The sequence below is a fragment of the Salvelinus sp. IW2-2015 genome, linkage group LG18 (genome assembly GCF_002910315.2).
Source record: "Salvelinus sp. IW2-2015 linkage group LG18, ASM291031v2, whole genome shotgun sequence".
Classification (NCBI taxonomy): Eukaryota; Metazoa; Chordata; class Actinopteri; order Salmoniformes; family Salmonidae; genus Salvelinus; species Salvelinus sp. IW2-2015.
This window is the reverse complement of record NC_036858.1, coordinates 10,779,835-10,805,755: the sequence shown is the minus strand read 5'-3', so window position 1 is coordinate 10,805,755 and position 25,921 is coordinate 10,779,835. Positions and strand designations below refer to the sequence as shown.

The 25,921-nt window shown below is 47.1% G+C and overlaps 2 protein-coding genes and 1 non-coding gene across 6 annotated transcripts in view; 1 reads left to right on the top strand and 2 right to left on the bottom strand.

The window, feature by feature from the left end:
- The first annotated feature begins 565 nt into the window (after positions 1–565).
- Positions 566–7,638, top strand: stx4 (syntaxin 4). Of its 2 annotated transcripts, none has more exons than XM_024008657.2 (11): positions 566–797; positions 1,726–1,830; positions 2,192–2,291; positions 2,621–2,695; positions 2,817–2,887; positions 3,003–3,111; positions 3,305–3,378; positions 5,511–5,648; positions 5,818–5,928; positions 6,022–6,110; positions 6,259–7,638. In XM_024008657.2, the coding sequence occupies exons 1-10, from the start codon at positions 768–770 to the stop codon at positions 6,097–6,099; spliced, it is 891 nt and encodes a 296-aa protein (XP_023864425.1). In that variant the 5' UTR covers positions 566–767; the 3' UTR covers positions 6,100–6,110; positions 6,259–7,638. The 2 variants fall into 2 exon arrangements, with proteins under 2 accessions (XP_023864425.1, XP_023864424.1); XM_024008656.2 differs by having other exon boundaries at positions 567–797; positions 6,022–6,138.
- A 312-nt stretch (positions 7,639–7,950) lies between these two features.
- Positions 7,951–25,921, bottom strand: part of srcap (Snf2-related CREBBP activator protein) — a 29,811-nt gene continuing 11,840 nt past the window's right edge. For 2 of the 3 annotated variants that reach the window (XM_070448316.1, XM_070448318.1), the window contains 19 exons: positions 25,042–25,211; positions 24,567–24,759; positions 24,234–24,370; positions 23,820–24,006; positions 23,382–23,703; positions 19,584–19,793; positions 19,236–19,400; positions 18,362–18,511; positions 17,836–18,252; positions 17,614–17,756; positions 17,079–17,389; positions 16,663–16,865; positions 16,143–16,312; positions 15,738–15,934; positions 15,351–15,465; positions 15,130–15,255; positions 14,631–14,813; positions 14,435–14,518; positions 7,951–14,313 (listed from right to left, as the gene is read on the bottom strand). In XM_070448316.1, coding sequence (XP_070304417.1) covers positions 9,457–14,313; positions 14,435–14,518; positions 14,631–14,813; positions 15,130–15,255; positions 15,351–15,465; positions 15,738–15,934; positions 16,143–16,312; positions 16,663–16,865; positions 17,079–17,389; positions 17,614–17,756; positions 17,836–18,252; positions 18,362–18,511; positions 19,236–19,400; positions 19,584–19,793; positions 23,382–23,703; positions 23,820–24,006; positions 24,234–24,370; positions 24,567–24,759; positions 25,042–25,211 — 8,340 coding nt within the window. In that variant the 3' untranslated portion in view covers positions 7,951–9,456. The remainder of the gene's footprint in view (positions 14,314–14,434; positions 14,519–14,630; positions 14,814–15,129; positions 15,256–15,350; positions 15,466–15,737; positions 15,935–16,142; positions 16,313–16,662; positions 16,866–17,078; positions 17,390–17,613; positions 17,757–17,835; positions 18,253–18,361; positions 18,512–19,235; positions 19,401–19,583; positions 19,794–23,381; positions 23,704–23,819; positions 24,007–24,233; positions 24,371–24,566; positions 24,760–25,041; positions 25,212–25,921) is intronic. The other variant, XM_070448317.1, reaches the window with a different exon arrangement.
- Positions 15,001–15,080, bottom strand: LOC111978835 (small nucleolar RNA SNORA11). The gene has a single exon (XR_002879238.1). It is a non-coding gene; the product is annotated as a small nucleolar RNA SNORA11 (small nucleolar RNA).

Genomic DNA, 25,921 nt, shown 5'->3' with positions numbered 1-25,921 from the left:
ACATSATGATYATGTTTGTTTCCCCCCAGTCTGATTTAGTGCTTGGTCTTGTCCACTTTGTTCTAAGGAATCCTGAGCTTGTGGGCATTGTAGAAGGAAACAGAAGACACCTATGTGTTCCTGGGAGWKTTATCTTTCACATTTGTAGGAAMAAAACAGAAACTGCTCTGTTTATTACAACCGCATTTAGCTGTTAGCGAAGGTTACTGACATACCCGCAGTTCTATGAACCAAGTGCAGTTTTATTTTTGCAGTTTCTCTCACGACCCCATTTTCAAATCAGGCAACCCCACATGGGGTTGTGACCTCTAGTTTTGGAAATGCTGCATTTTAGTCACCTACAATTTAATTTCTCAGTTTGAAGGATCATTATGATCATATCAAGTCAATAACAATTTCACAATAGGTAATGGACTTTTGTTGTGGGGGTACAAACAATACAATGAAGCACAAACGAATTATAAATGTGACCATGTTTACAGCGGAGGGCAAAATGAACCAGCGTATTTAATTGACAGTCAAACAAACAAAAAAGCTCCAATACGGTAGGTGGCGTAGCTATGTGTTCTAATATGGGCTGTCTTTCTCTCTAACATCCTAAAGGGAAGACCAACTAGCCGTTTAGATTACTTGTTGAATGACATAAGCACGAAAGTTATTTTTGTGTATGTTTTATTGCGCATTTATACACATTTTTCTTCACCTTGATATAGGATATCGTAATAATATATTCGTTAGCTAATACATTGCATTTGGACTGAGAAGAAATGCGGGACCGAACCAAGGAACTGGGCAATGTGAGTTTCAAGCTAACTTATGCTAACCAATACCAATTCATTTAGCAATTGGTCAGTTTGCAAGGGAAGGTTTCATGCAGATTTGTTAGCTATTTCTTGGGGTATTCTTTATCTGGMAACTAGTTATTAGTGCTAGCTACATTGCTTTTTAATCGGCGAACTTTGCTAAAGTTAACGTACTTGTTAACCTGGCTTGGCTAGCTAGCATTGCTAAAATAGTTTACACCCCAAGGATAGGTCAGTGGCTAGAAGTGCATTAAAAGTTCAATGCCGCACTCATGGGTTGCATGTTGGATTTACATGGCAATGATGTGCAATGGAGCTCGCCAGCTCGTAGTCCTAAAAAACAGAAATAAATTACCTATGGTTCGTTCAGCCATTCCTATGGGGGAACTTTTTATTTKTTGTTTTTTTAAAGGTATTTTTCTTAACTGCATTGTTGGTTAAGGGCTTGTAAATAAGCATTTCACTGTAAGGTCTACTACACCTGTTGTATTCGGCGCATGTGACAAATACAATTTGATTTGAAATTCATGGGAAAGATTGGGACTTTGMGATGAACGCCGAAAATAAGGTCTGAGGTTAACACAGGTTTAGGAGATCTTATACGTTTTGTTCTATGATATCATTCAGTTAACATGACCTTTATGAAATATTTAGCCTTTGTGCTTGTTTTGATTACATAAATACTTCAAAATGCACAGTAAGTGACGTTAACTGATGATTATCTCATAGAACAAACTATAAGATCTCCTAAACCTGTTTACCACAGACCCTTTTCCCCCGCGTTTATCAACAACAAAAAAAACACAAAAAAAAACACATTTCCCCATAGGCTTTGGCCAACGAGCCATGGCGGAGTTAGTGCCTACAAAAAGTTGAGGATTGTGTCCATTCTTTCCCCCTCTTGCTTTTCCTCACACACCAGACTGCCGAGGCGTCAGACGAGGATGAAGAGGGCAGGGCACTTATGATCAAACCAGGGACTTCTACAGTGAGGGAGGAGAAGGAGAATGATGCTTTTTTCAAGAAGGTGAAATCATGCAACCTAATACAACAGTCAAGCCGTCTGTTTGCATTTATAATGACTTGCTGTCAGTTTCAAGTTGTGTTGTMCTGCAGTACTTTTCTCTTGGCTTGTGGATGCCAAGCACAGGAACAGTTTGTTGTGTCAACATTAAACTACTGTGCCAATGTGATCTGGCAAGTTATAATCTGAAATACTGGCAAGTTAAAATGAGCAGCTTTTCTGTATGCCCAATTTACATCTTATGCGAAAACATAGGATGATGCAGAATATGTCTCCTGGCCCGTTCTCAAGTGCCCCCAAACAACCAAATTCACTGATTTATTCACATCTTACGTTAACCAGCCTGTTTATCCCTTCATATCAGGTCCAAGAGATTCGAGAGGGACTGGAGACGCTTAAAAAGGTGGTTTCTGACCTTGAGAACAAACAGAAGACCGTGTTGGGTGTGGCACTGCCAGAGGACGGTCAGTAGATCAACACTAACACATTGACGTTAGTGCTAATATGCTGTATGTAAATATATGCTATGGTGGTACTGTTAGGAGTTATGATATGCATAGAATATGTAATGTGAGCTGTAGCCTAATTAATCACTGCACCTCCATGTCTTGTCAAAAGGATCACATTCCACTAAGAAATGTCTCRGTTTTTATCATTTTTGGTGATAAAGCAGTTGTGCTAATTATACGATTAGGTGCCATTATTCCCCTCAGGCTGCCTATTCTGAGGGATTAGTTACTCTGCCTGTTGACAGTTACTAAAGGTGATGTCGTAAGGTTTCTTTCTGCTTCAGGCATGAAAAGGGAACTCCAAACCCTTCGGGAACAGATCAAAACAATGGCAATGCAGATCCATAAGAAACTGAAGAGTGAGTATTCTTAACTGAAGTAACATGATCAGCTATTGATTATTGATCGTGTTTCGGTGCCCCCAGCGGATACACCTGAATACAGAAATATCAGACCCATTGTTTAGTTTTTTTTTCACAGTCATTGAACCCAAGAAAGGAGAAGATGATGGGAAATACATCCCCATAAACCTAAGGATGCAGAGAGCCCAAGTGAGGCTTCTAATTTCCGAAAAATAAATTGATTTTCATTTATATAGTTTTACTGTAGGCTGCCATTAAATTAACACTTTRCCCATCCCTCTACCTCCTTTTTCTCTCTCTCCAGCATGGCGTCTTGTCTCGGGAGTTTGTGGAGTTGATGGGCCACTGTAACACCATCCAGGCTTCCTACAGAGATCGCAACGTGGAGAGGATACAGAGGCAGCTCAGAATCAGTGGGTCTACATCTATTCATCTATTACTGTCACTGTATGGCTGTTAAGGGGAATCGTAAGTGATTTCAACACCATGGATTTTTGTCTTCTGAATTCAAGACTGCAATGCAGAAGTTCATCCACAAAGGTGATTTCGTATGAAAATTAAATATACCCAAAAGCAGCAACTGATAAGGTTATTATATCCCTCTAGCTGGCACCAATGTAACAGATGAAGATTTGGATGTTATGCTTGAAAGTGGACAGACTGATGTTTTCACACAGAATGTGAGTATGACTGACTGACAGATTCACTGACTGACTGAAACTAACCACAATTAATTACTTATCTGGAAACCACCTACTTGCAATCACACAAGTGTTTTCTTCCTCTTTGTTGGGTAGTATGCTATGACTTTTCTCTCTTACTCAATCAGGCTCTGTGTTTAGCTGAATAACAAAAAAACAGTGCATTTGGAAGTATTCAGACCCCTTGACTTTTTCCACATTTTGTTACGTTACAGCCAATTTCTAAAATGGATTAAAAAAAGAAATCTACACACAATACACTAATGACAAAGCGAAAACAGGTTTTTAGAAATGTTTGAACATTTATTAAAATTACAAAACAGATACCTTATTTACATAAGTATTCAGACCCTTTGCTATGAGACTCGAAATTGATCTCAGGTGCACTGTTTCCATTGATCATCCTTGATGTTTTTACAACTTGATTGGAGTCCACCTGTGGTAAATTCAATTGATTGGACATGWTTTGGAAAGGCCCCACAGTTGACCGTGCATGTCGGAGCAAAAACCAAGCCATGAGGTTGAAGGAATTGTCRGTAGACCTCCYAGACAGGATCGTGTCGAGGCACAGATCTGGGGAAGGGTACCAACAAAATTCTGCAGCATTGAKGGTCCGCTAGAACACAGTGGCCACCATCATTCTTAAATGGAAAATGTTTGGAACCACCAAGACTCTTCCTAGAGCTGGCCACCCGGTCAAACTGAGAAGGGCCTTGGTCAAGAACCCGATGTTCACTCTGACAGAGCTCCAGAGTTCCTCTGTGGAGATGGGAGAACCTTCCTGAAGGACAACCATCTCTGCAGCACTCTACCAATCAGGCCTGTTATAGTAGAGTGGCCAGACGYAAGCCACTCCTCAGTAAAAGGCACATGACCGCCTGTGTGGAACTTGCCAAAAGGCACCTAAAGGACTCTCAGACCATGAGAAACAAGATTATCTGGTCTGATGAAACCAAGATTGAACTCTTTGGCCTGAATGCCAAGCGTCACGTCTGGAGGAAACCTGGCACCATCCCTACGGTGAACCATGGTGGTGGCAGCATCATGCTGTGGGGATGTTTTTCAGCGGCAGGGATAGGGATACTAGTCAGGATCGAGGGAAAGATGAACGGAGCAAAGTACAGAGAGAGCCTTGATGAAAACCTGCTCCAGAGCGCTCAGGACCTCAGACTGGGGCGAAGGTTTACCTTCCAACAGGAGAACGACCCTAAGCACACAGTCAAGACAARGCAGGAGTGGCTTTGGGATAAGTCTCTGAATGTCTTTGAGTAGCCAAGCCAGAGCCAGGACTTGAACCTGATCAAACATCTCTGGAGAGACCTGAAAATAGATGTGCACCAACGCTCCCCATCCAACCTYACAGAGCTTGAGAGGATCTGCAGAGAAGAATGGGAGAAACTCTCCAAATACAGGTGTGCCAAGCTTGTAGCGTCATACCCAAGAAGACTCGAGGCTGTAATCGCTGCCAAAGGTGCTTCAACATAGTACTGAGTAAAGGGTCTGAATACTTGTAAATGTGATATTTCATACATTTGCAAAAATGTCTAATCCTGTTTTTGCTTGGTCCTTATGGGGTATTGTGTGTAGKTTGATGAGGAAAAAGCAATAATTGAATCAATTTTAGAATAAGGCTGTAACGTAACAAAATGTGGGAAAAGTCAAAGGGTCTGAATACTTTCCGAAGGCACTGTATGTAAACGGTAATGTCTGGGACGACAACAAATGTTTCTACATTCTCTTGGGAGTAAAATGATGACAGATTTGTTTTGTTTAAGACACTCTTGATGGCTTGCACTGGACTACAGGTTTGAATTTGGTAAGCACTCATTGAGATGCCTGTGCTGTACAGGACATCCTTAGACATCTGTAACCTGTATAGTCGCCATAGCTGTGAAAGCGAGCCCCACGTTAWTGGAACCCTTACTTGCTTTTAGAAGATTGACTACTTTAGCTGTTTCAGTTCAACTGTAGTTCTCTTTTGCTGGATGTGTTTTATGAGCAGTTAAATAGACATGTGTTATCATTTCTCAGACATCACCCGTGTGACTTTTTTTGGGGGGGGTCAGGCTCGAAACAACCTGATTGTAACATTTACACTCTTCCTCCTGTAGATCCTGATCGACGCTAAAGCCACTAAGCAGGCGCTGAATGAGATTGAGTCCCGGCATGACGAGATCCTCAAACTGGAAAGGAGCATCAGGGATCTGCATGACATGTTCCAGTACCTGGCCATGGAGGTGGAGGCTCAGGTAAGACTGTCACCCCCAGGAGGACAGACTGGAGCCATAATACCTTTCCCACCCAAGTGTGCACTTGTTCACTCCCCGTGAAAAGCACATTTCATGAAATGGGCTTTGAGGAAATTGGTTGGTGGAAACCTTAGTGAGGTGTTTYCTGAATTGACTAACTGTTGTYCAGGGGGAGATGGTCAACCGCATTGAAGCCAACGTCCTCAACTCAACTGATTATGTGCAGAAGGCAGTGGTAGAGACCGAGAAAGCTGCCACCTACCAAAACAAAGCACGCAAGGTAGGAATTAATTTAAGGCTGTACTGCTAATTATTGGACAAGTTAGCTAACGAGCGTTGATACTTGATACTACCCCTCTCTCTCCCTCTACAGAAGAAGATATGGATCGCGTTATGCTGTGCCATTCTCCTCCTCATTTTAGCCATCTCATTGGCGATCACCTTCTCCTGAGATCCAGACATGTGAGTTCACTCTTGACGTGCACACGAGGTTTGCAAAAATTGACATTTCATATTAATATATCAATGTGTTCATTTACTGCAAATACAAAACTTGGAAGTATTGGTTGATTAGTAATCAATACCTACTTTTTTTTCATTCCTTTTACAGTGTCTTCCCCTAACCCACTCTCCTGCCCTGGGACAAAAAAGACATGTCCTGTCCTACTGAACTTTTGACTAACACCACTCTCATATAGACAGACACAAACAATCATAGTCTCTCATGTTAACTYCCCCACTCTCAGCGAAAGGCATTGCTGAAGGCTTTTTGGCCCCCTCTGTGGCYCCCTTTTCCATTTAGGGTGCCATTGAAGAAATGTGTGGACAACTCAACGTGCTGGAGCCCTATGTATCCACAAGCACGGAATAATGCAGTATTGGAACTGGCACTGATCAGATTTACTCAGGAAAACCCATAGCTAAGGTGGTTATTTTACGAAGTACAACGCGACATAATCTTTTTAGGGCTTCTTGTTTTTAAATGCAGATATAGAATATAATTGTATATCGCCAATTTTCTTATTTGTTGAGTAATTAAGACATGCGGTTTTATAAATCTTTCAAGATGTCTGAACTGGCTTCCATGTTGCCCCTGAAATTGATCTCCCATTAAGACAATATTGTCTGATCACTGCAATGTTATCCTATTTACATCAGTATTTATTTATAGTTTGAATATTGTTGTGGAAGCTGCTATTTTAAGTCTTGCCACAGCAACAATCGGAATCCTTATAGTTATGGTGCCTTTTTTCCGTATGTACTGACGGACAGCTCTAAGAACAATGTAGTGCACTCTTATTTTGTGAAGGGATGGAAACTGCTGTAATTATTCAATGCTTCTGCTTCAAGAACGCATTAACCATTTTTTAAAATATCTATTTTTTCCAAACAGTTAAGATCTCAGCCACGGTGTTTTACCCTAGCCTTATTGATCTGTGCTGACCAGCTTCTCCCTATAGATATTAGCTGACATCACAAAAACGGTTCAGAAGTCAATCTGGATGGCCAGAGAGCTAGCAACAATGACAAGAAGCTGCCATGTGAGGAATCGTAGGTGCTTGTTCATGTCTTGTTTTGACGCCCATGGTGACCAACATTTGCAGAATGAGCACTTATCTATATATAAAAGCAACACTTTCAAAGATTTTACATAAGGAAATCAGTGAATTTAAATAAATTCAATACCATAACCCCAGCACAAGGTGCACCTGTGTAATGATCGTGCTGTTTCGTTATATGCCACAACTTTCAGGTGGATGAATTATCTTGGCAAAGAAGAAATACTAGCAGGGATGTAAACATTTGTGCACAACATTTCAGAGAACTAAGCTTTTTGTGCATATGGAACATTTGCTGGTGTCTTTAATTTCAGCTCGTGAAATATGGGACCAACACTTTACATGTGGCTGTTTAATTTTGTATAAAACTTTCAGCTCATTTTAATGCAGTTGTTCAAATAAAATTGCCTGTTGTGCTTGTATGGGTTTAACTGTTGCCCAGATTCAAATTTGTGAAACGTGTGTCCCTCTTTTCTGCTACAATGTTCTGAGAGAAACGGTACGGTCCCCAGAATTACCTGGATAATCGCAAGAGGGACATCTTGCATTGTAAAATCCAGTACCGTATGATCTCAAAAGCCATAAGATATGGCTACATGGTACATTTTCCACATGCCAAGCAGCAAAACGAATACTGCATGGCACCTACTGAGAAGATGTGTATAATACAAGTGTCATGCACACATTTACACTTTATTTTGCAGATGCTCTTATAGAGGTAGGTTACACAACCAAACACCCAATACATTTTTGGTCTTTTTATTCAACTGTCATTTTGTCTTTCAAGTAAAACAATGTGGAATTACAAGGGAACAAAGGAATGTAACAAATTAAAGGGACAAATCAAGGTAAGACCATCACCATATTCCACCCATTCACTCAAACATCACCCTGCCCAAAAACTGCTTTGACAAATGCAAGTCACAGAGCCATCTGCACTATTTTAAGTCCTTACATGAAAGAGGAGCAATGAAATGATAGTAGAAATTCAGAAAAAAAGAAGAAAAGAATTTGGTAGCACTGATGCATAAGGTGCTTTCCTCGTGATTTACAGAAAGCATATCCTTTGTGACAAATGACAACTCGGTAAGTTCCACACCTCAACGTCAAGTACTTTACAACGCAAACTGGGATCTCCGTCCACCCACTCGGCCTAATAGGCACTGTTTTTTTATTCACACTGATTCAATACCCTTTTAGTATAAACTTCATGAAATGTTAACCATAATGTCCGACTTTGGAAAGGTGAGGAGTTAAATCAAGGTTCTGCTCCCGTTTCTGCATTGCCAGTGAGTAAAATAATGTGCATCTTCGAGATGCATAACAAGCTTGAGAGAGACAGCCATATTTGGAGCTTTGGAGTTACATTGTGTGAGGTACCAGGAACAATGTAGTAATTTGATTGAAATTTATGTAAAATACTACACCACAATGCACTCAAATGCTGAGGACATCATGTCAGATGTGCAAAGGAAAAATGCAGGCTGGATTTAAAAAGTCAGATGGACAGAAAATGACAAGATACAGAGACCCAAGCAAAGAGTAACTCCAGCATAGTGCAGCAAAGATCACATTTACAGATCTGCTCTCTTCCTGGAAGAAACTATAAAATATCCATAACTTATCAACAGAGGTCAGAACAGCTGACAAAATGTCCAGAACCCAAAAAGTCTAAAACCTTCAAACGTACAATACAATCGTCACTCAAAATATTYTTTTGAATGTCGCATGAATGATTCCCATCGATAACCCTGGCAGAGGATAAAATCTGCATATTGGGTGCAATCTAATCCTCTCTCGAACACATACATCTTAGTATTCCAGTCTTTTTAAATGTTTTACAGTACAATAGTGTGAACTAACAAATAACTCACTCGCACCCACCTCGTCCCAAAGTCCCCGGTGTGCAGTCAAGCCACTGTCCGTATGAAGTGACACCTTCAGGACTACAACACCTCACTTCTGGAAGGGCTCTACCATGGTGGCACCTTTCTCTCCGCAGACAGTCTGGCATCTCTAAGCCTTTCCCCAGTTGATGATGGCTGAACTGGAGAGGAGACCAGCTCTAATGTGGGGTGGGGGAGAGGGCCCAAGAGGGAGGGAGGTCACTGACCTGCACAACACGTAGTTCTGCTCTGGCCTCCGTCAGTGTAGACAAAGCAGCAACTTTAGAGGCCATTTCCCCTCCGTTTTCCAGTCAGAATCCCTCACTCCCTCTCCCAGTTTAAAAAAAATATCTTGTTATTCCATCATGTCTTGTTGTGTTGGGCAGAGGAAGAGCGGGAGGAGCGGGTGTTGGCGGCAGGTGTGCGGGCCTGAGCTGCTGCCATAGCCGCCACGCTGCGCAGCACCCTGTCCGGGGTGCCCTCTCCCGAGCCAGCGTTCCCTTCCTGTGAGAGCCTCTCCCGCTTCTGGGCGTGCCTCTCCTTTCTTTCCTTCCGGGTCTCCCTCCCCCGGCCTTCTCCTTCCTTCCTGTGGCTGCGCCTCCTGCCCCTCTCGGTGCTGCGTTCACGTTCGCTGCCGGAGGAGGGTGCTCGCGAGCTGTTGAGCCTGGGCCCGGTGCTCTGGGAGCTGAGGCTGTGGGTGCGCTGGCTGCTGTTGCTGCTGCTCCGACTACTCCCTCCACCATCGCTACTCACGCTGCTGCAGGCGCTGTGGCCCCTGGACGAGTGAGTCTCCCTCTCGCACCCCTCCTCTTCCTTCTCCTCCGAGGGCTTCTTTTTTTCTTTTTCACTCTCCTCCTTTTTGCTCCCCCTCTTGTTGTCTGTCTCCAGGGGTGGGACGAGGGCCCCAGGGCACTGGCGGGTGGAGCGGGCGGCGGTGCGGCTAGAGTTGGTGGGGGTCATCTGGCTGATTCCTGCTTTGTTGTTGCAGTTTGTTTGCGGAGTGGCTGGTGCACTTTTAGATTTGGACTTGTGGTTCTTGTCAGAGGAAGCAGGAGAAATGGCATTCTGCCCAGCAGCCTTAGCCGCAGGGTCTTTCCTGCTGCCAGGGGTGTCGACCCTYCCTCGCATGGCAAGGAGTTTGGCTGCAGCGTTCAGGGCTGAGCACCTCTTTCCCAGGACCTCTGGCTGGGGAGGGGTAGAGGGCACGCTGTTAGACTGGGGTTTACTCTCTGGGCTGGGCAGAGGACCAGAGGATTTCCGGGTGACCCTCACAGAGGATGTCTCGCTGCCAGACTCCCCAGTACCGGTGTTGTTGGACACAGTCCTGCCCTCCCGTTCAGAGCTCCTGGCGGGTCTTCTTCTCCGCCTGTTGCCCTCTCCTTCCCCCTCTTTCTCCTGCCAGATCTGGGACGAGCGGGTGAGGAGGCGCTCTTTCCTGGTTTCACAGGGGTCCGAGTCTGAAGAAGAGGACCTGGACTGCCTCCTCCGAGTGGCGTTGGTGGACTCTTTCTCAGTCTTCCCCTCTCCCTTCTCTGGGTCAAACAGAACCTCTCCTCGCCTCCTCTTGGCAGGTGCTCTCTTCTCTGCACTCTTCTTGTGTTGGGATGACCGGGTGGGATTGGATGTAGAGCACACCGAGGAGGGAGAAGAGGAGCGCACAGACTCCTGACTGCTCTGGCGACTAAGAGCCCTCTTCTTGCTGGCGGCTTTGTCATCTCTGGCGCTCTCCTCTATCTTCTGCTTATCTGTTTCCTCTGGCCGAGGAGCCACTGGAGTCTCTGGGTCAGCGAGTGAGGGAGTGGAAAGGACAGTGTCTTTGGCTTCAGGAGAATTCTCCACTTTCCTCTTTTTCGGTTGAGAGTCACTAATCTCCTCTTCTCCACCCTCCATCTTTTTGTCCTCTTTAGCCGCCTGGGTCTCCACCTCCATGTCTATTATGTTCTCTGAATCTGGATTCTGGGCAGTCTCCACGGTCTGGTTCTCTGTGGCAGCCACAGCAGTAGAGTTGCTGGAGAGGGTAGATGTAATAGGAATTTGGGCCAGGGGCAAGACTAATGTTGAACTTGGAGTGGGGGCTGGGGTGGATATCTGGGTGAGGATTTTGTTGGTAGTGGAGTTGTATACTTGGGAAGGGGCGGGGGTTGGCATGGGGGCTTCAGTGGGGGTTGGGGTAGAGATTGGGGTAGGAGTTGATGTGATGCTTGTGGCAGCGGCTGCAGTAGCAGTGGTGGCAGTTCTGGGTGGGCGTTGTGTAGCGCTGGTGGACAGTTCTGGGTGGGGGCGGTGTAGCGGTGGTGACAGTTGTGGTAGGGGCTGGTGTAACGGTGGTGACAGTTGTGGTAGGGGCTGGTGTAGCGGTGGTGACAGTTGTGGTAGGGCTGGTTGTAACGGTGGTGACAGTTGTGGTAGGGCTGGTGTAACGGTGGTGACAGTTGTGGTAGGGGCTGGGTAACGTGGTGACAGTTGTGGCAGGGGCTGGTGTAACGGTGGTGACAGTTGTGGCAGGGGCTGGTGTAACGGTGGTGACAGTTGTGGCAGGGGCTGGTGTAACGGGGTGACAGTTGTGGCAGGGGCTGTGTAACGGTGGTGACAGTTGTGGAGGGGCTGTGGTGTAACGGTGGTGACAGTTGTGGTAGGGCTGGTGTTAACGGTGGTGACAGTTGTGGTAGGCGGCGGTGTAACGGTGGTGACAGTTGTGGTAGGGGCTGGTGTAACGGTGGTGACAGTTGTGGTAGGGGCTGGTGTAACGGTGGTGACAGTTGTGGTAGGGGCTGGTGTAGAGGTTAGTGTGGTGGTTGTTGTAGGGGCTGGTGTGGGGGTTGTGATGGTGATTTTGGTAGAAGTTGGTATGGAGGTTGTTGCAGTAACTGCTGTGATGGCTGTGGTTCGGGCTGATGTGACGGTGGTGGCTATTATACTTGGGGCTGGTGTGGAAATGGTGGTCAGATTTGCAATTGAGGTGAGTTTTCTAAGTGTTGGTACATTGGTTGCAACAATTGTGGTAGGGCCAGGAGTAGGGGTTGGTTTGACATTTGTGAGTGTTGGTGTAGGGTCTGGAGTGGGGGTGACGGTTGGAGTAGAGGCTGATGTGGCCATTTTGGAGATTTGAGCTGGAGTAGGGATAGAGATTTGGGCAAGGGGAGGAGTGGAGKTCTTGTTGGGGGTAGGGGTGACGATTTGTGTGGTAGTTGTGGAGATTGGTGGAGAAGTGGAGACTCTAGGTCTTGAGGTGAGGAACTGGGCAAGTGTTGAGGTGAGGACTGCAGTTGGAATTCGAATGAGACCAGAGGTTGACCTTGAGGAAGGGCTAAAGGGCGGCCTCGATGTGGATACTGTGGGTAAGCTTGGGGTGGAAACTGTGGATGAGCTTGAAGCAGGAACAGAGGTTGAGTTTAAGGCAGGGACTGTGGGTGAGCTTGTGGCAGGGACTAAAATTGGAACCGAGGTGGAGATGGTTGTTGAGCTTGAGGCAGGGACATCGGTTGAGCTTGAGGTGGAGACAGAGATRGGAATTGAGATGGGAACTCGAGTTCGGCTTGGCGCAGGAATAGCGGTTGTGGTAAGAACTTGAGCTGGGCTTAGTGCCAGGATAGCAGTTGGGGTTGTGGTAAGGACCTCAGTCTTAGTGTTTGGTTTTAATGTTGCGGTAGAGTCCTCAGCTTTGGTAGACAGAGAGTCTTGGCTGGTGCAGATAGCAGAGGAGGCCACAGCAGACGGGAGTAGTGGCTCTGTGTCAACAGCGTCAGACAGGGAACCAGGTCGGCTGGTGGTGCAGGCGGTTGAGTTATGTCCTGCACCCACAGCATTCTTTACAGTTGTCGAGTCCTTGCGGGGACGACCCCGCTTGCGTTTTGGGGAGAGAGCGGGGCTTGCTGAGGTGGGCTGGGGAGGAGATACATACTCTGGCTGGGATACCGCCAACCTGAGGGGAGTTTTGGGGGGTCGGCCCCTCTTTCGTTTCACTGGTGGGGTCGAGTTCGCAACATTAGCGACTGAGGACAAGTTTCCGTCTTTTCTTGGCTGATTGTCCATTTTCCTGTGGTAGTTCCCTCCCCTCCCTCGGCCCAGCTCTCCTAACTGCGCCGCCACGCGAGACTCGCTCTCCAGCCGCTGCCGCACCGGCAGGTTCCTCAGCACCGGCATGTCAGGGGATTGGTGGGGCGGGGAGTAAGGGAGGTAGCTTCTGGCAGGATAGGTGTGTGTTGAGGGGGATTCTTGGTCCTCTGTGAGTTTGGTGGTCGTTGAGTATTTTGAAGCAGTTCCTTTCTCTTCGGGTGTCTGGCTGGTTTTGTAAGGGGTTTGGGAGTCTCTGCTTGGCTCGTCTGAGCCTCGGCCTGACTCAGCGTTCTCCGTCTCCTCTGATGAGCCTCCTCCTGTCCCGCTGCCTCTCCTCCTCCTCTTCCTGGGCTCCTTGTCCTCCACCACRGTCACCAGGCGACCAGGGAGCTTCCGCAGGACCTTGGCCGACGGGGAATGTTCCGGAAGGCCTAGCAGGACCTCCCCGTCAGCCGACTGGCGCTTGCGTGGCGACCGGGAGAGAGGGCACACAGAGTTGGGAGACAGGGACTCCTGGTCCCTAATGTCGTAGTCCCTGGCCTGGGCAGAGTATGACTGGTGGTCCACCGGACACGTGGACTCTGAGGTGATACACACTGCCCTCTCCCCGCTGGGTGACCTGGTGTGTGACTCCCCTGGTAGTGTCAGTGGTTTCATAGCTAGAGGACTGGTGGCAGTGGAAGGCACTGAACTGGAGTGGGACTGGGTCCGGAGAAGTGGCGCTGCCGACCCGGATTTGAGGCTGGAGTCTCTAGAAGGAGAGGCCGGGGTTGTGGATGCAGGTTTGGCAGATTCCTTTGATGAGGAGGTGTGGGCCCTGGGGTGCTCTGTGCGGGCCGGTGTGGTGGTAGTGTCTTTGGTCCCCCCTCGTCCTCTCAGAGCTGAGCGGAGCCTTTCAGGCACTTCTCTGGGGGTGGGGGAATCGGACTCTGGCTCTGGGGAAGTGGGCGGTGGGGAGGCCGTGGTCCCTCGGAGCCTGCCGCTGGTCCTGGTGGAGGGGGCGCCTTTCTCTTTGTGTTTGCGTGGGCGACGGCCGGGCGGCGAGGGCTCCTCCGCTGGCTGTGATGAGAAGTCCTCGTCGTCGTTGTCCGAGGAGCCTGCATGCAGCTTCAGGCCCTCCTCCTTGGCCTGGTCCAGCCCCTTCCTGGCAGCCTCCACCTGCTCCTGTAAACACAGAGCAGAGAGATGGGCTTTTTATTAGAACCCAGGTCTCTAATAGGGTGAACCAATTAAACATGGACACATGGCAAGCTCTCTTAAATGCACTGAGAAATATCAATCTTACCTCTGCTTGCTTTAACTCCTCCTTGCACACATCCTCCAGTGAAGCCTCCAGGAAATTCATAGCATAGCGCTCTATAGGAGTGAGCTGAGATATGAGGGGGAAAAAATATAGGTTGTCAGGTTTTGCAAAAAAGCTCAAAATAGTCAAACAACACAGATGGAATAGCCAAAAAACAGGGATATTGAACAACAATCACCTGCTCCACAAGAGCCGCTATCTCCTGCTCTGCCTTGGAGAGCTCCTCCTCTTCCGGGTCCCTCCCTTCGCCAGCCTCGTCCAATGGGATGGCCTCGTTGAACTCTGCCAGTTCAGCTACCTGCTCTGCTTTGGCTTGGGAGGCAGCCACTATGTCCTCCTCGTCCTCGGCACGACAAAGGGCCTGTGGTAGAGAGACAATTCGTTTTTGGGAACAGTGCCACCCGGAGTAGAGATTGATGTGTCTTGCTGACTTGTAAAATACCTAAAACAATCATTTGACCCCTAATAACCATGTTAATTTCATAAAATAAAGCTTGTTTGTATGGAGTCAGTGCTGGTCCAAACACTCAGCTGCTGGTTTCTGGGTGTCTTCTAGACTCCTGCTGTTGTATGGTGTGGTATAAACAGGTGTCTATGGTCTGAGAGACACCTGCTCTGAACACACCAGTAAAACTCAACAACATACTGTTATTACCAGTGTTTTGGGTGCGACTGACCTGCTCCAGGATGGTGGTGTTCTGTTTGTTGCCCGTCTCTTCCTCTTCTGGTTGGGGCACAGACGGCTCTGGGGTCACCTCCTTCTTCTCCCCCTCATTCACGTCAAACAGGTCCCTGATGGTTTGCTGAGAGGAGAGAGGGGAGCGTAGTTCGTTTTGAATTGCCCTCGATTCAGAGTGAATGGACGACGTCACAGAGTGTTATATCGGTGGAGACGTACCTGTTTGAAGAAAGCGGTGGTGAAGTTGCCTCCTTCGATCGCCATGTCTCCCAGCATCCTCTTCTGGTTGGCCTTCTTCAGGATGTTCTCCTCCACCGTGCGCTCACTGATCAGCCTGGGGTGGGGTGGAGAATAGTCACACCAGATGCTCAGCAGACTAGCTAACATAGTGGCAGAGTAGTAATCACAGGTTCTATGCCTACCACATTCATATCTTCAGAGTAAAAGTATGCACACTGTTCATGCTACTTCCGGAGACTTTCAGATCCTGCCTGTGTCAAATCTAAAGGAAACTAAAAAACGACCGTAGTGCTGAGACGATTTGAGGGAGTTAAGTGTCAGCTTGGTTCAACAGTCTAAGAGGCAGGGGAGGGTTTCACGGTGTACCTGTAGATGTGGACGTCGCGGGTCTGTCCGATGCGGTGGCAGCGGTCCTGGGCCTGGGCGTCCATGGTGGGGTTCCAGTCACTGTCGTAGAACACCACCGTGTCGGCGCCTGTCAGGTTCACCCCCACGCCGCCGCTGCGCGTGGACAGGATGAAGCAGAAGATGCGGCGGTCRGCGTTGAAGCGATCCATCAGGGACTGAGGGAGAGGAGGACAACAGTCAGCATCCTTTATCAGTTTCAGAACAATATTGACCTCCGGCTCAATTCCATTCAACTCAGCCAATCAAATCGCAAATGTCCAAAATAATTGACATTGAAATGGAATTGACCCCCAACTGAGTTGCTGAAGTCCAACACAACAACAGTATCCCATAAAGCTCAGGTCTAGTCACGGCGCCCCTCACTTGTCTCTGCTCGACGCGGGTGCTGCCGTCCAGGCGGAGGTAGATGTGTCCGTGGTAGTTGAGGAACTGCTCCAGCACGTCCAGCATGCGGGTCATCTGGGTGAAGATGAGAACGCGATGTTGGCCCTCCTTCAGCCGACGCAGCAGGGTGTGGAGCGTCTGCAGCTTACCTACACACACACACACACACACCAAAGTGTTATCATTCAAAGGCTCATACCTTTCCTCCTCATTTTAAAAATACCTCCGTCTTCAACTGAAGGACACGCTGCTCTGGAGAACTGAACTCAGTGACACAGAACTTGACCCAGTGCCCCTAGAGACAGACTGTGTCCCGTACCATCGCTGAAGTAACAGCACTTCCACTTAAGTGGATTTTCATGTCATGGCCTGTGCAAACACATAGCCAAACTGATTTAGGTGTCAGAGTTCAAATTCCTCAGCCAATGCCGAGGTAAAACAAGACAAGTTTCCTAAGTCCTAAGGAACACGCGGTTGTGTTGTCTGAGTGGGGACTCACCGCAGTCGTACTGGATGAGCCTCAGGTCAGGGAAGTGGGTCCTCATGTTGCACTGGATGCGGTGCAGACTGCGTGCGAGCGGGGCCACCTGGGAGGAGAGCAGCGAGGTGAACACGGCCTGCTGGTGGCTCAGAGACGGAGGGGGGTGGCAGCTGTGCATGGTGATGGCCGGTGCCTCCACCGGCGGGATCACAAACGTAAACCTGAAGGTTAGGAAATAGGGTCCGATTAGAAATGGTCATATTTACCCTTTATCAATCCCTGGGGCATCACAAGAAAGATAAACAGAAAGTGCTTGAAAACTGACAACTGATTCAACTAATTCGTTGAATCAGGTGTGTTAGTGCAGGGATAAAACAAAAAATGTGGACAGTCTCGTGGTTCCAGACAGTGGACAGCAGCAGTCAGCGTGTTACCGTTCGATCACATCTTTGAGCAGCTGCAGCCTGTCCTCGGTGGTGTAGATGCCCTCCCTCAGGGCGCGGCTCTGGTCCCAGTAGTCCGTAGTGCTGTGGGACTGGGCGAACAGGCAGGCGGCGTGGCCCGAGCGACCCCACTGACCCAGGGCCCTGGGGGCCGGAGCAGGGCAGGAGCCCGGGAGGAAGGTGAGGAAGTCCAGCACCTCATGGCCAAATACAGGCTTGGCGCTGCAGTGCAGGTCGTTGATCCGGATGATCTGGGTCAGGCGGCTGTCTCGCTGCGTCTTGCGGCTGTCTGCCAGCCATGCCTGACAGGGGGAAAGGGACAGTTTGTCAGTTGATAGGACAACAACAGTTAAAGGAACATGACAGGAGTCAATTTAAGAATGTTGCTGTGGGCTGATACCTGACAGAACTAAAACTAAGTACTACTGTGGGATATACGCAACCTCATAATTTCACACATGGTGATTGAAACAAGTCACAAACAAAAGAAGAGAGATTTGTAAATGAAAGCAGATGTAGCTAGTACCATGTAGAAGGGGGAGCGAGGAGGTGGGCGAGGTTGTGCCCGAGGTCGAGGGGGGACAAATCCACCAACATGGGACCCTGATTTAGGAACGGCTGATTTGGTGTCGCTGCTCTCCTCACGTGTCAATGTAGAATTCACACGCGCTAGAGAGGAGAATTACTTGTTCAATACAGGGATTGTAAATACAGAATCATAAAAAATTATTTGCATTCATCTCTTCACCTTTCTGTTCTGTGCTGGTTTCTGCTGGTCCCGTTACTACCTTCAGCACTGGGCGAGGGGGCTGGGACTGACTGGGGGCTGAGGTAGGATTACGGGGGGGGGCAGGGGTTCGAGGAGGGGCTGGGGCAGGGATTCGAGGGGGGGCTGGGGTACAGGTTCTAATTGTGACTGAAGTAGGGGTTCTAGGGGGGGCCAGGGTGTATTGAGCAGTGGTGGGTCCGGGGTGGCGATGGGCGGTTTGCTGGGGGGCAGGAGTTCTCACGGCAGTATTGGCATGATGGTGCATGGAGGTTGACGCCTGGGGGGCTACGCGAGGAGAAGGGGGCACTGCCAGGGTGGGTACACCCCCTCCTTCCTTGCTTGACTGGCGTACCACAATCTTCACAATCCCAGAGCTGGTCACCACGGAGGAGGGCACTGGAAAGGAAAGGCAGGTAAGAACACAACCATCACTGAACCAGGGCAAAAGACCGCTAACGAAGAACAGATCAGTGACCATAGTCTTAAAAAGGGGATGCCGCTGTACCTTGAGAAGAATTGCAAGGCAGCTGGATTCCCGAGGGTACAGGAGAGGTGGGGACAGCGTGGGTATTGGCTGAACTGAAAACTGCTACTTGGGCTGGCTGGCTGATGAGGTGGTGCTGCCCTCCGCTGGTCACCAGATGCATGACGTTACCTGCGGAGCCCACAGTAAGAACCACGCCATTTAGACACTCSTGAAAGTGCAGGATAGGATAGATACTGTACCCCTGACTTAAATAGAACACCAAGATGGCTGTCTATATCAGCACGTTCTAGAGTTTTATGACATAAGCCAATCTGGTAATATACACTGAGTGTACAAAACATTAAGAACACCTTCCTACTGTTAAGCTGCACCCCTTTTGCCCTCAGAACAGCCTCAATTCATCAGGGCATGGACTCTACAAGGTGTCGAAAGCGTTCCACAGGGATGCTGGCATATGTTGACTCCAACGCTTCCCACAGTTGTGTCAAGTTGGCTGGATGTCCTTTGGGTGGTGGACCATTCTTGATACACACGGGAAACTGTTGAGCATGAAAAACCCAGCAGCGTTGAAGTTCTTGACAAACCGGTGCGCCTGGCATCTTCTACCATACCCTGTTCAAAGGCACTTAAATCTTTTGTCTTGACCATTCACCCTCTGAATGGCACACACACACAATCCATGTCTCAATTGTCTCAAAGCTGAAAATGTCATTCTTTAAACTGTCTCCTCCCCTTCATCTCCAGTAATTTAAGTGGATTTAACAAGTGACATCAATAAGGGATCCTAGCTTTCACCTCGTCAGTCTGTCATGGAAAGAGCAGGTGTTCATAATGTTTTTTTACACTCACTGAATCTCCATGTAGTCTAGTTAGTGCTGGGATCTGACCTGACCTTGTACTGGGCGTGGAGGTGCCATGGGAACCTGGTGGAGCTGGGTTCCAGACAGGGTGAGCTTGTTGCCCTGCAGCTGGAAGGTGACAGGCTTACTGCCCTGGCACGATGACACAGGACGCCCGGCCAATGAGGCCAGTTGGGCGATACTCACTACCTCCCCAGCTGAGATAGAGAAAAATGTTAGATATTAAAATGTAGATGAGTTTCATTTCACCAGTAGAGATAAACCAAAAAAAAAAAGTCATGAATTTACATTCTAATACATTTTCAGTTTGTTCTTATGAACTGTTCATGCACATTCGTTGCCCGACAGAGAGAGTGTTTGAGAGAATGGCAGGTACTCACAGGGAAGCCGGGCCTGCATGTCTGGGCTGAGCAAAACCCGTTGGGTCAAAACGTTGCTGGGAGGATGGGTGAGATGGGTGGCGGGGTTGCAGGAGGTGGTGGGCGGGCGTACGGCCAGGACTGGCATTGGGGAGCCGGACCTCATGACAGAGGGGCCACTGGTGTGCAAGGGCGGGCGAGGAGGGGCTGTGGGTGCAACTGAACACACTGCTGAGGGTTCATGGAAACAAGGGAAGACAGTATTACATTATGTCTGTTTGTGTAGAGTAGAATAGTTTGTCTGGCTGAGTAGAAGTTCCCACAAGAAATGTTTAACGGAATTCAAGGTTAACGGAAAACTCAAACTATATTTTGGTATATTTTTTTTATTAGTCCACTGTTGATACAGTCCCAGAATGTTTTGCACGTCGGCAGTAAAGTTAAGATATTGGACTTTAAGAAGCATCATGTGATGCAAGAAACATCATCAAGTGGCAGGTGACACTATGCTTCTTGAAAGTCCTATATCTTGAAACCTTAACTGCTGACATGCAAAACATTCTGGGACTGTATCAGTGGACTGCACATAGAAATGTAAGTTATAGATCTGTCACTAAGAATCTCTCTTTTTTTAGAGATCTGTTTCTATGTGCGCCATTTCTATGCTTCCTGTTAAGTTTCGCTTTTGCGTCATTTACTTTCGGTTTCATACACCAGCTTCAAACAGCTGAAAATACAATATGTTTGGATATGGAAAATATATTTCACAGCGGTGTAGATCGTACAATGATTCTCTACACTACGCTTGCTTGATTTTATCYCAAACTGAAATTAGACAAACTATTTGAACCAGGAAATGGCAGAGCGATTTTTGCATAGTGCATCTAAGATCAGACCATTACAAAAACACTTGGATCATATGTTTGATTTTTTCCATGTAAAATTAGCAACTACTCAAGCAGTATTTACAGTGCATTCATAAAGTTCAGTCCCCTTGACTTTTTCCGGTTTCTTACGTTACAGACTTATTCTAAAATGGATTAAATAAATAATAAAATCCTCAATCTACACACAATACCCCATAATGACAGAGCAAAAACACGTTTTTAGAAATGTATTAAAAATAAAAACAAAAATACCTTATTTACATAAGTATACAGACCCTTTGCTATAAGGCCCGAAACTGAGCTAAAGTTTCCATTGATCATTCTTAAGATGTTTCTATAACTTGATTGGAGTCCACCTGTGGTAAATTAAATTGATTGGACATGATTTGGAAAGGCACACACACACCTGTCTATATATGGTCCCACAGTTGACAGTGCATGTCAGAGCAAAAACCAAGCTATGAGGTCGAAGGAATTGTCCGTAGAGCTCTGAGACAGGATTGTGTCGAGGKACAGATCTGGGGAAGGGTACCAAAACATTTCTGCAGCATTGAAGGTCCCCAGGAACYRYGTGGCCTCCATCATTCTTAAATTGAAGAAGTTAGGAACCACKAAGACTCTTCCTAGAGCTGGCCACCTGGCCAAACTGAGCAATTGGGGGAAGAAGGGCCTTGGTCAGGGAGGTGACCACGAACCCGATGGTCACTCTGACAGTGCTCCAGAGTTCCTCTGTAGAGATGGGAGAACCTTCCTGAAGGACAACCATCTCTGCAGCAATCCACCAATCAGGCCTTTATGGTAGAGTGGCCAGACGGAAGCCACTCCTCAGTAAAAGGCACATGACAGCCCGCTTGGAGTTTGCCAAAAGGCACCTAAAGGACTCTCAGACCATGAGAAACAAGGTTGTCTGGTCTGATGAAACCAAGATTGAACTCTTTGGCCTGAATGCCAAACATCACGTCTGGAGGAAACCTGGCACCATCCCTATGGTGAAGCATGGTGGTGGCAGCATCATGCTATGGGGATGTTTTTCAGAGAAGAAATGGGTGAAACTCCCCAAATACAGGTGTGCCAAGCTTGTAGCGTCATACCCAAGACCTCGAAGCTGTAATCGCTACCAAAGTTGCTTTAACAGAGTACTGAGTAAAAGGTCTGAATACTAACACTACCAGTCAAAAGACTGGACACATCTACTCATTCAAGGGTTTCTTTTATTTTTACTATTTTCTACGTTGTAGAATAATAGTGAAGACAAACTATGAAACAACACATATGGAATCATGTAGTAACCAAAAAAAAAAGAAAGAAAAAAAGTGTTGAACAAATCAACATTTATTTTATATTTGAGATTCTTCAAAGTAGCCACCCTTTGCCTTGATGACAGCTTTGCACACTCTTGGCATTCTCTCAATCAGATTAAACTGGAATGCTTTTCCAACAGTGTTGAAGGAGTTCTCACATATGCTGAGCACTTGTTGGCTGCTTTTCCTTCACTCTGCGGTCCAACTCATCCCAAACGTTCTCAATTTGGTTGAGGTCAGGTGATTGTGGAGGCCAGGTCTTCTGATGCAGCACTCCATCACTCTCCTTCTTGGTCAAATAGCCCTTACACAGCCTGGAGGTGTGTTTTGGGTCATTGTTCTGCTGAAAAACAAATGATAGTCCAACTAAGCACAAACCAGATGGGATGGCGTATCGCTGCAGAATGCTGTGGTAGACATGCTGGTTAAGTGTGTCTTGAATTCTAAATAAATCASAGACAGTGTCACCAGCAAAGCACCGCCACACTATCACAGCACCTCCTCCATGCTTCACGGTGGGAACGAAACAMGCGGAGAACATCCGTTCACTTGCGTCTCTTAAATACACGGCGGATGGAATCAAAAATCTCAAATTTGGACTCATCAGACCAAAGGACAGATTTCCACCGGTCTAATGTCCATTGCTCTTGTTTCTTGGCACAAGCAAGTCTCTTCTTATTGGTGTCCTTTAGTAGTGGTTTCTTTGCAGCAATTCGACCATGAAGGCCTGATTCACAGTCTCCTCTGAACAGTTGATGTTGAGATGCGTCTGTTACTTGAACTAAGTGAAGCATTTATTTGTGCTGCATTTTCTGAGGCTGGTAACTCTAATGAACTTGTCCTCTGCAGCAGAGGTAACTCTGGGTCTTCCTTTCCTGTGGCGGTCCTCATGAGAGCCAGTTTCATCATAGCGCTTGATGGTTTTTGTGATTGAAAGTTTCTTCAAGTGCAATGTTCTTGAAATGTTCRGGATTGACTGACCTTCATGTCTTGAAGTAATGATGGACTTTACTTATTTGAGCTGTTCTTGCCATAATATGGACTTGGTCTTTTACCAAACAGGGCTATCTTCTGTATAACAACCCTACCTTGTCACAACAACTGATTGGCTCAAATGCATTAAGGAAAGAAATCCCACAAATTAACTTAAGGCACACCTGTAAATTGAATGGCATTCCAGGTGACTACCTCATTAAGAGAAAATGCCAAGAGGCAAAGGGTGAAGAATACTTTGAAGAATATCAAATATATTTTGATTTGTTTAACACTTTTTGGTTACTACATGATTCCATATGTGTTATTTGATAGTTGTGATGTCTTCACTATTATTCTACAATGTAGAAAATAGTGAAAATAAAGAAAAACCCTTGAATGAGTAGGTGTGTCCAAACTTTTGACTGGTAATGTATGTAACGGTGATATTTCAGTGTTTAATTCTTTAGAAATGAGCAAACATTTCAAAACTGTTTTTGTTTTTTCGTTTTGGGGTACTGTGTGTAGATTGCTGGAGAAAAAAAAAGATTTAATCCATTTTAGGAAAAAGGCTGTAACGTAACATTRGGAAAAAGTCAAGGGGTCTGAATACTTTCCGAATGCACTGTACTTGTAAATCCAAGCTATTTAGTACTAACTTTGTTGGACTGGCGGTGTAGGGGTTGGGGTCACATCCTGGATGAGAGGGGTCCTTGAGGCCTGAGCAGCAGGGGTGACAGGACAGGTGGGTCGGGGTTTGTTCACCACCAGCACCGTGCGACCATCAGCCTTAGGTAAGGGCTGGAACATCCTGTTGACCTTCATGCGGACGGGTTTGGGACGGGGAGGGGTGTCGGGAGACTCCATGACCTCCTGGATCAGCTGACGGGTGACCTTCCTGGAAGGCAGAAACACGTCGGCCTGGTACCTGGACACGTTGGCCTCCAGACCCACCAAGTCAAACATGGACAGGTCGCAGCGCTGGGGACGGAGGAGGGGTAAGGTTATGGACGTTTAGATAAGTACAAATGCATTTAAATTAGACTGCACAGCTCTAGTGACACACCCCATCCCCAGGGGGCAGTGGGAGCAGTAACCTTGAATGGGGAGACGTCCAGGGCTCGCTGTACCAGGGAGGCAGTGTGGAAGACGATAGGCTTGGTGATGAAGGGGGAGTGAATGGGCCGAGGGTCAAACAGGTTGGGGTGGTTACACACTTTACGGAGCTGCATCAAGATGTTGATCACAGACATGAAGTGACCACTAGCCAGCGTTTCCCGGGTCCTGAGAGAAATAAAAAAGGTGAAAAGGGGTTTCCTTTACAATATTAACTAGTAGATGATCTAAGCAAACCTACAGTAGAAGCTGACAACATCATAGTGATGTAATAACATTCTGGCAATGAGGAATATACAGGTAAAAAGCATATTACTGGCAGAATTTCAAACCAATGAGCCCTGCTGCAATGCATCATTTGCTTCCAGTAAACACCCTTGTCTATATATACTTACGAGGCCTGTGCCATGAAGTCATCGTAGAGGAAGCGCTGCCTCTTGGACAAACGGCAGCGCACCACATGCTCATATTTCTTAGGCATCTGCTTCTCCACATCCACCTTGATTCTCCTCAACAGAAACGGTCTGAGCACCTAGAAGGAAAAACAGAAAGTGGTGATATGTCGGGTTAGGGAACAGAATGTCGTTTACAACATCTCAACGTGCACAAACATGTAAAACAGTTCATGGTATTTAACAGTTCATTTGGACACCCCTACATACTCTGACCAATCCACACCCCCTTGCCCAACTGCGCATTCCTCCATCTATCGCAGCCTGAGTTCTTACCTTATGTAACCTCTTGACCAGGCCCTCGTTGTATTCCTGGCTACCCTCGATCATACCGGTGAGGGGGTTGGAGAACCACTCCTTGAACTCTCGGTGGGACTGGAAGACGTGGGGCATGAGGAAGTGCATCAGGGACCACAGCTCCATCAGGCTGTTCTGCAGTGGGGTGCCTGTCAGCAGCAGGCGCCTCTGACTGGGTCCAGAGAAAACGTTAAAATGACACTAGGTTAYGATTTAAGTTTATTATATTCTAAGTGGACGAAGAACTTTCAGCTTTAGTTGTCGTAATTTGGACTGATATTGTAAAGGAAGAATGCCGAGAAATGGGAGCACGTCGTTTGAAGGATTTTAGAAAAGCGCTATAAAAAATCTTGTATTATTACTATTCATAAATGAGGATTAGGATGTTCACTGGCAACACATACTGGCCGTCTATAAACATCTCCTCCCTCCTCTCCCTTCCCTTAGTGCGGACCTGTTGAAGTTGAGCAGGCTCTGCCAGCGCTGGGACTTGAAGTTCTTGATGTTCTGGGCCTCGTCCAGGATGAGGTAGCGCCAGGACTTGCGTCGGAAGGCCTGGTGGTCCTGCAGCACCAACTTGTAGGAGGTGATGCACACGTGGAAAGCGTTGGGCTTGGTCCAACCCTGAGTAGAGAAAGGACTTTTTTCATTAGCTTATTGAAACAGTGACACTTCAGAGGGCCAGGGCTTTTATCCACTTCAGAATGCAAGGCTGACTTTTTGTTCAGTTGGAATGAGACAGGAAGCACCAGAAAAGAGATGAGGCAGCACCAGGGAAGATTAATTTGGAACACGAAAAGGAAAAGAGGGCGCCAAAGAAACACAGGGGAGGCGGGAGTTTAAGGCAGACACTAAGAAAACCGGCATGGGTGGAACTAGGGCTGGGTGATATATCAAATTAATTTYATTAATTCGAATGTGTGTTTTTGCGTGATATTCCAAATGSCTGTATCTCAAGAATCAAGGTTTTGTGTATTTTTTRGTTTTTTGAGCGTTTATGTCCACTTGTTCTCATGTTGTATTTTTGATCTCTCCTTCGCTCCTCCGTGCTGCGTGTACACCTTCCACATTTACACCAGAGATCTGCATGTAATGACGKGATGCACTTCTTCACACTAACAATGGGAGTCATTGTCCCAAAGGCTAGAGGACAGTCGACAAGCTTAGGTCCAAAATAAGCCCATAGAAACGCATTGGCCTTATTTTGACATTTGAGCAAGAGTGAAACCTCTCACTTCCCCTTTTCGGTTTACACACACACACACGCCCCTACCCCTGCCTCTCACGCCAACAAAGTTGAGCGATCACATCTTCCTCTCTGGCAAGCGGTTTCA

Coding starts and splice junctions, on each gene's coding strand:
- stx4 (XM_024008657.2), top strand. CDS start 768: ATGCGGGACCGAACCAAGGAACTGGGCAAT. Junction 3,379..5,510: donor CTGATGTTTTCACACAGAAT/GTGAGTATGACT, acceptor TTCCTCCTGTAG/ATCCTGATCGACGCTAAAGC. Junction 5,929..6,021: donor ACCAAAACAAAGCACGCAAG/GTAGGAATTAAT, acceptor CTCCCTCTACAG/AAGAAGATATGGATCGCGTT.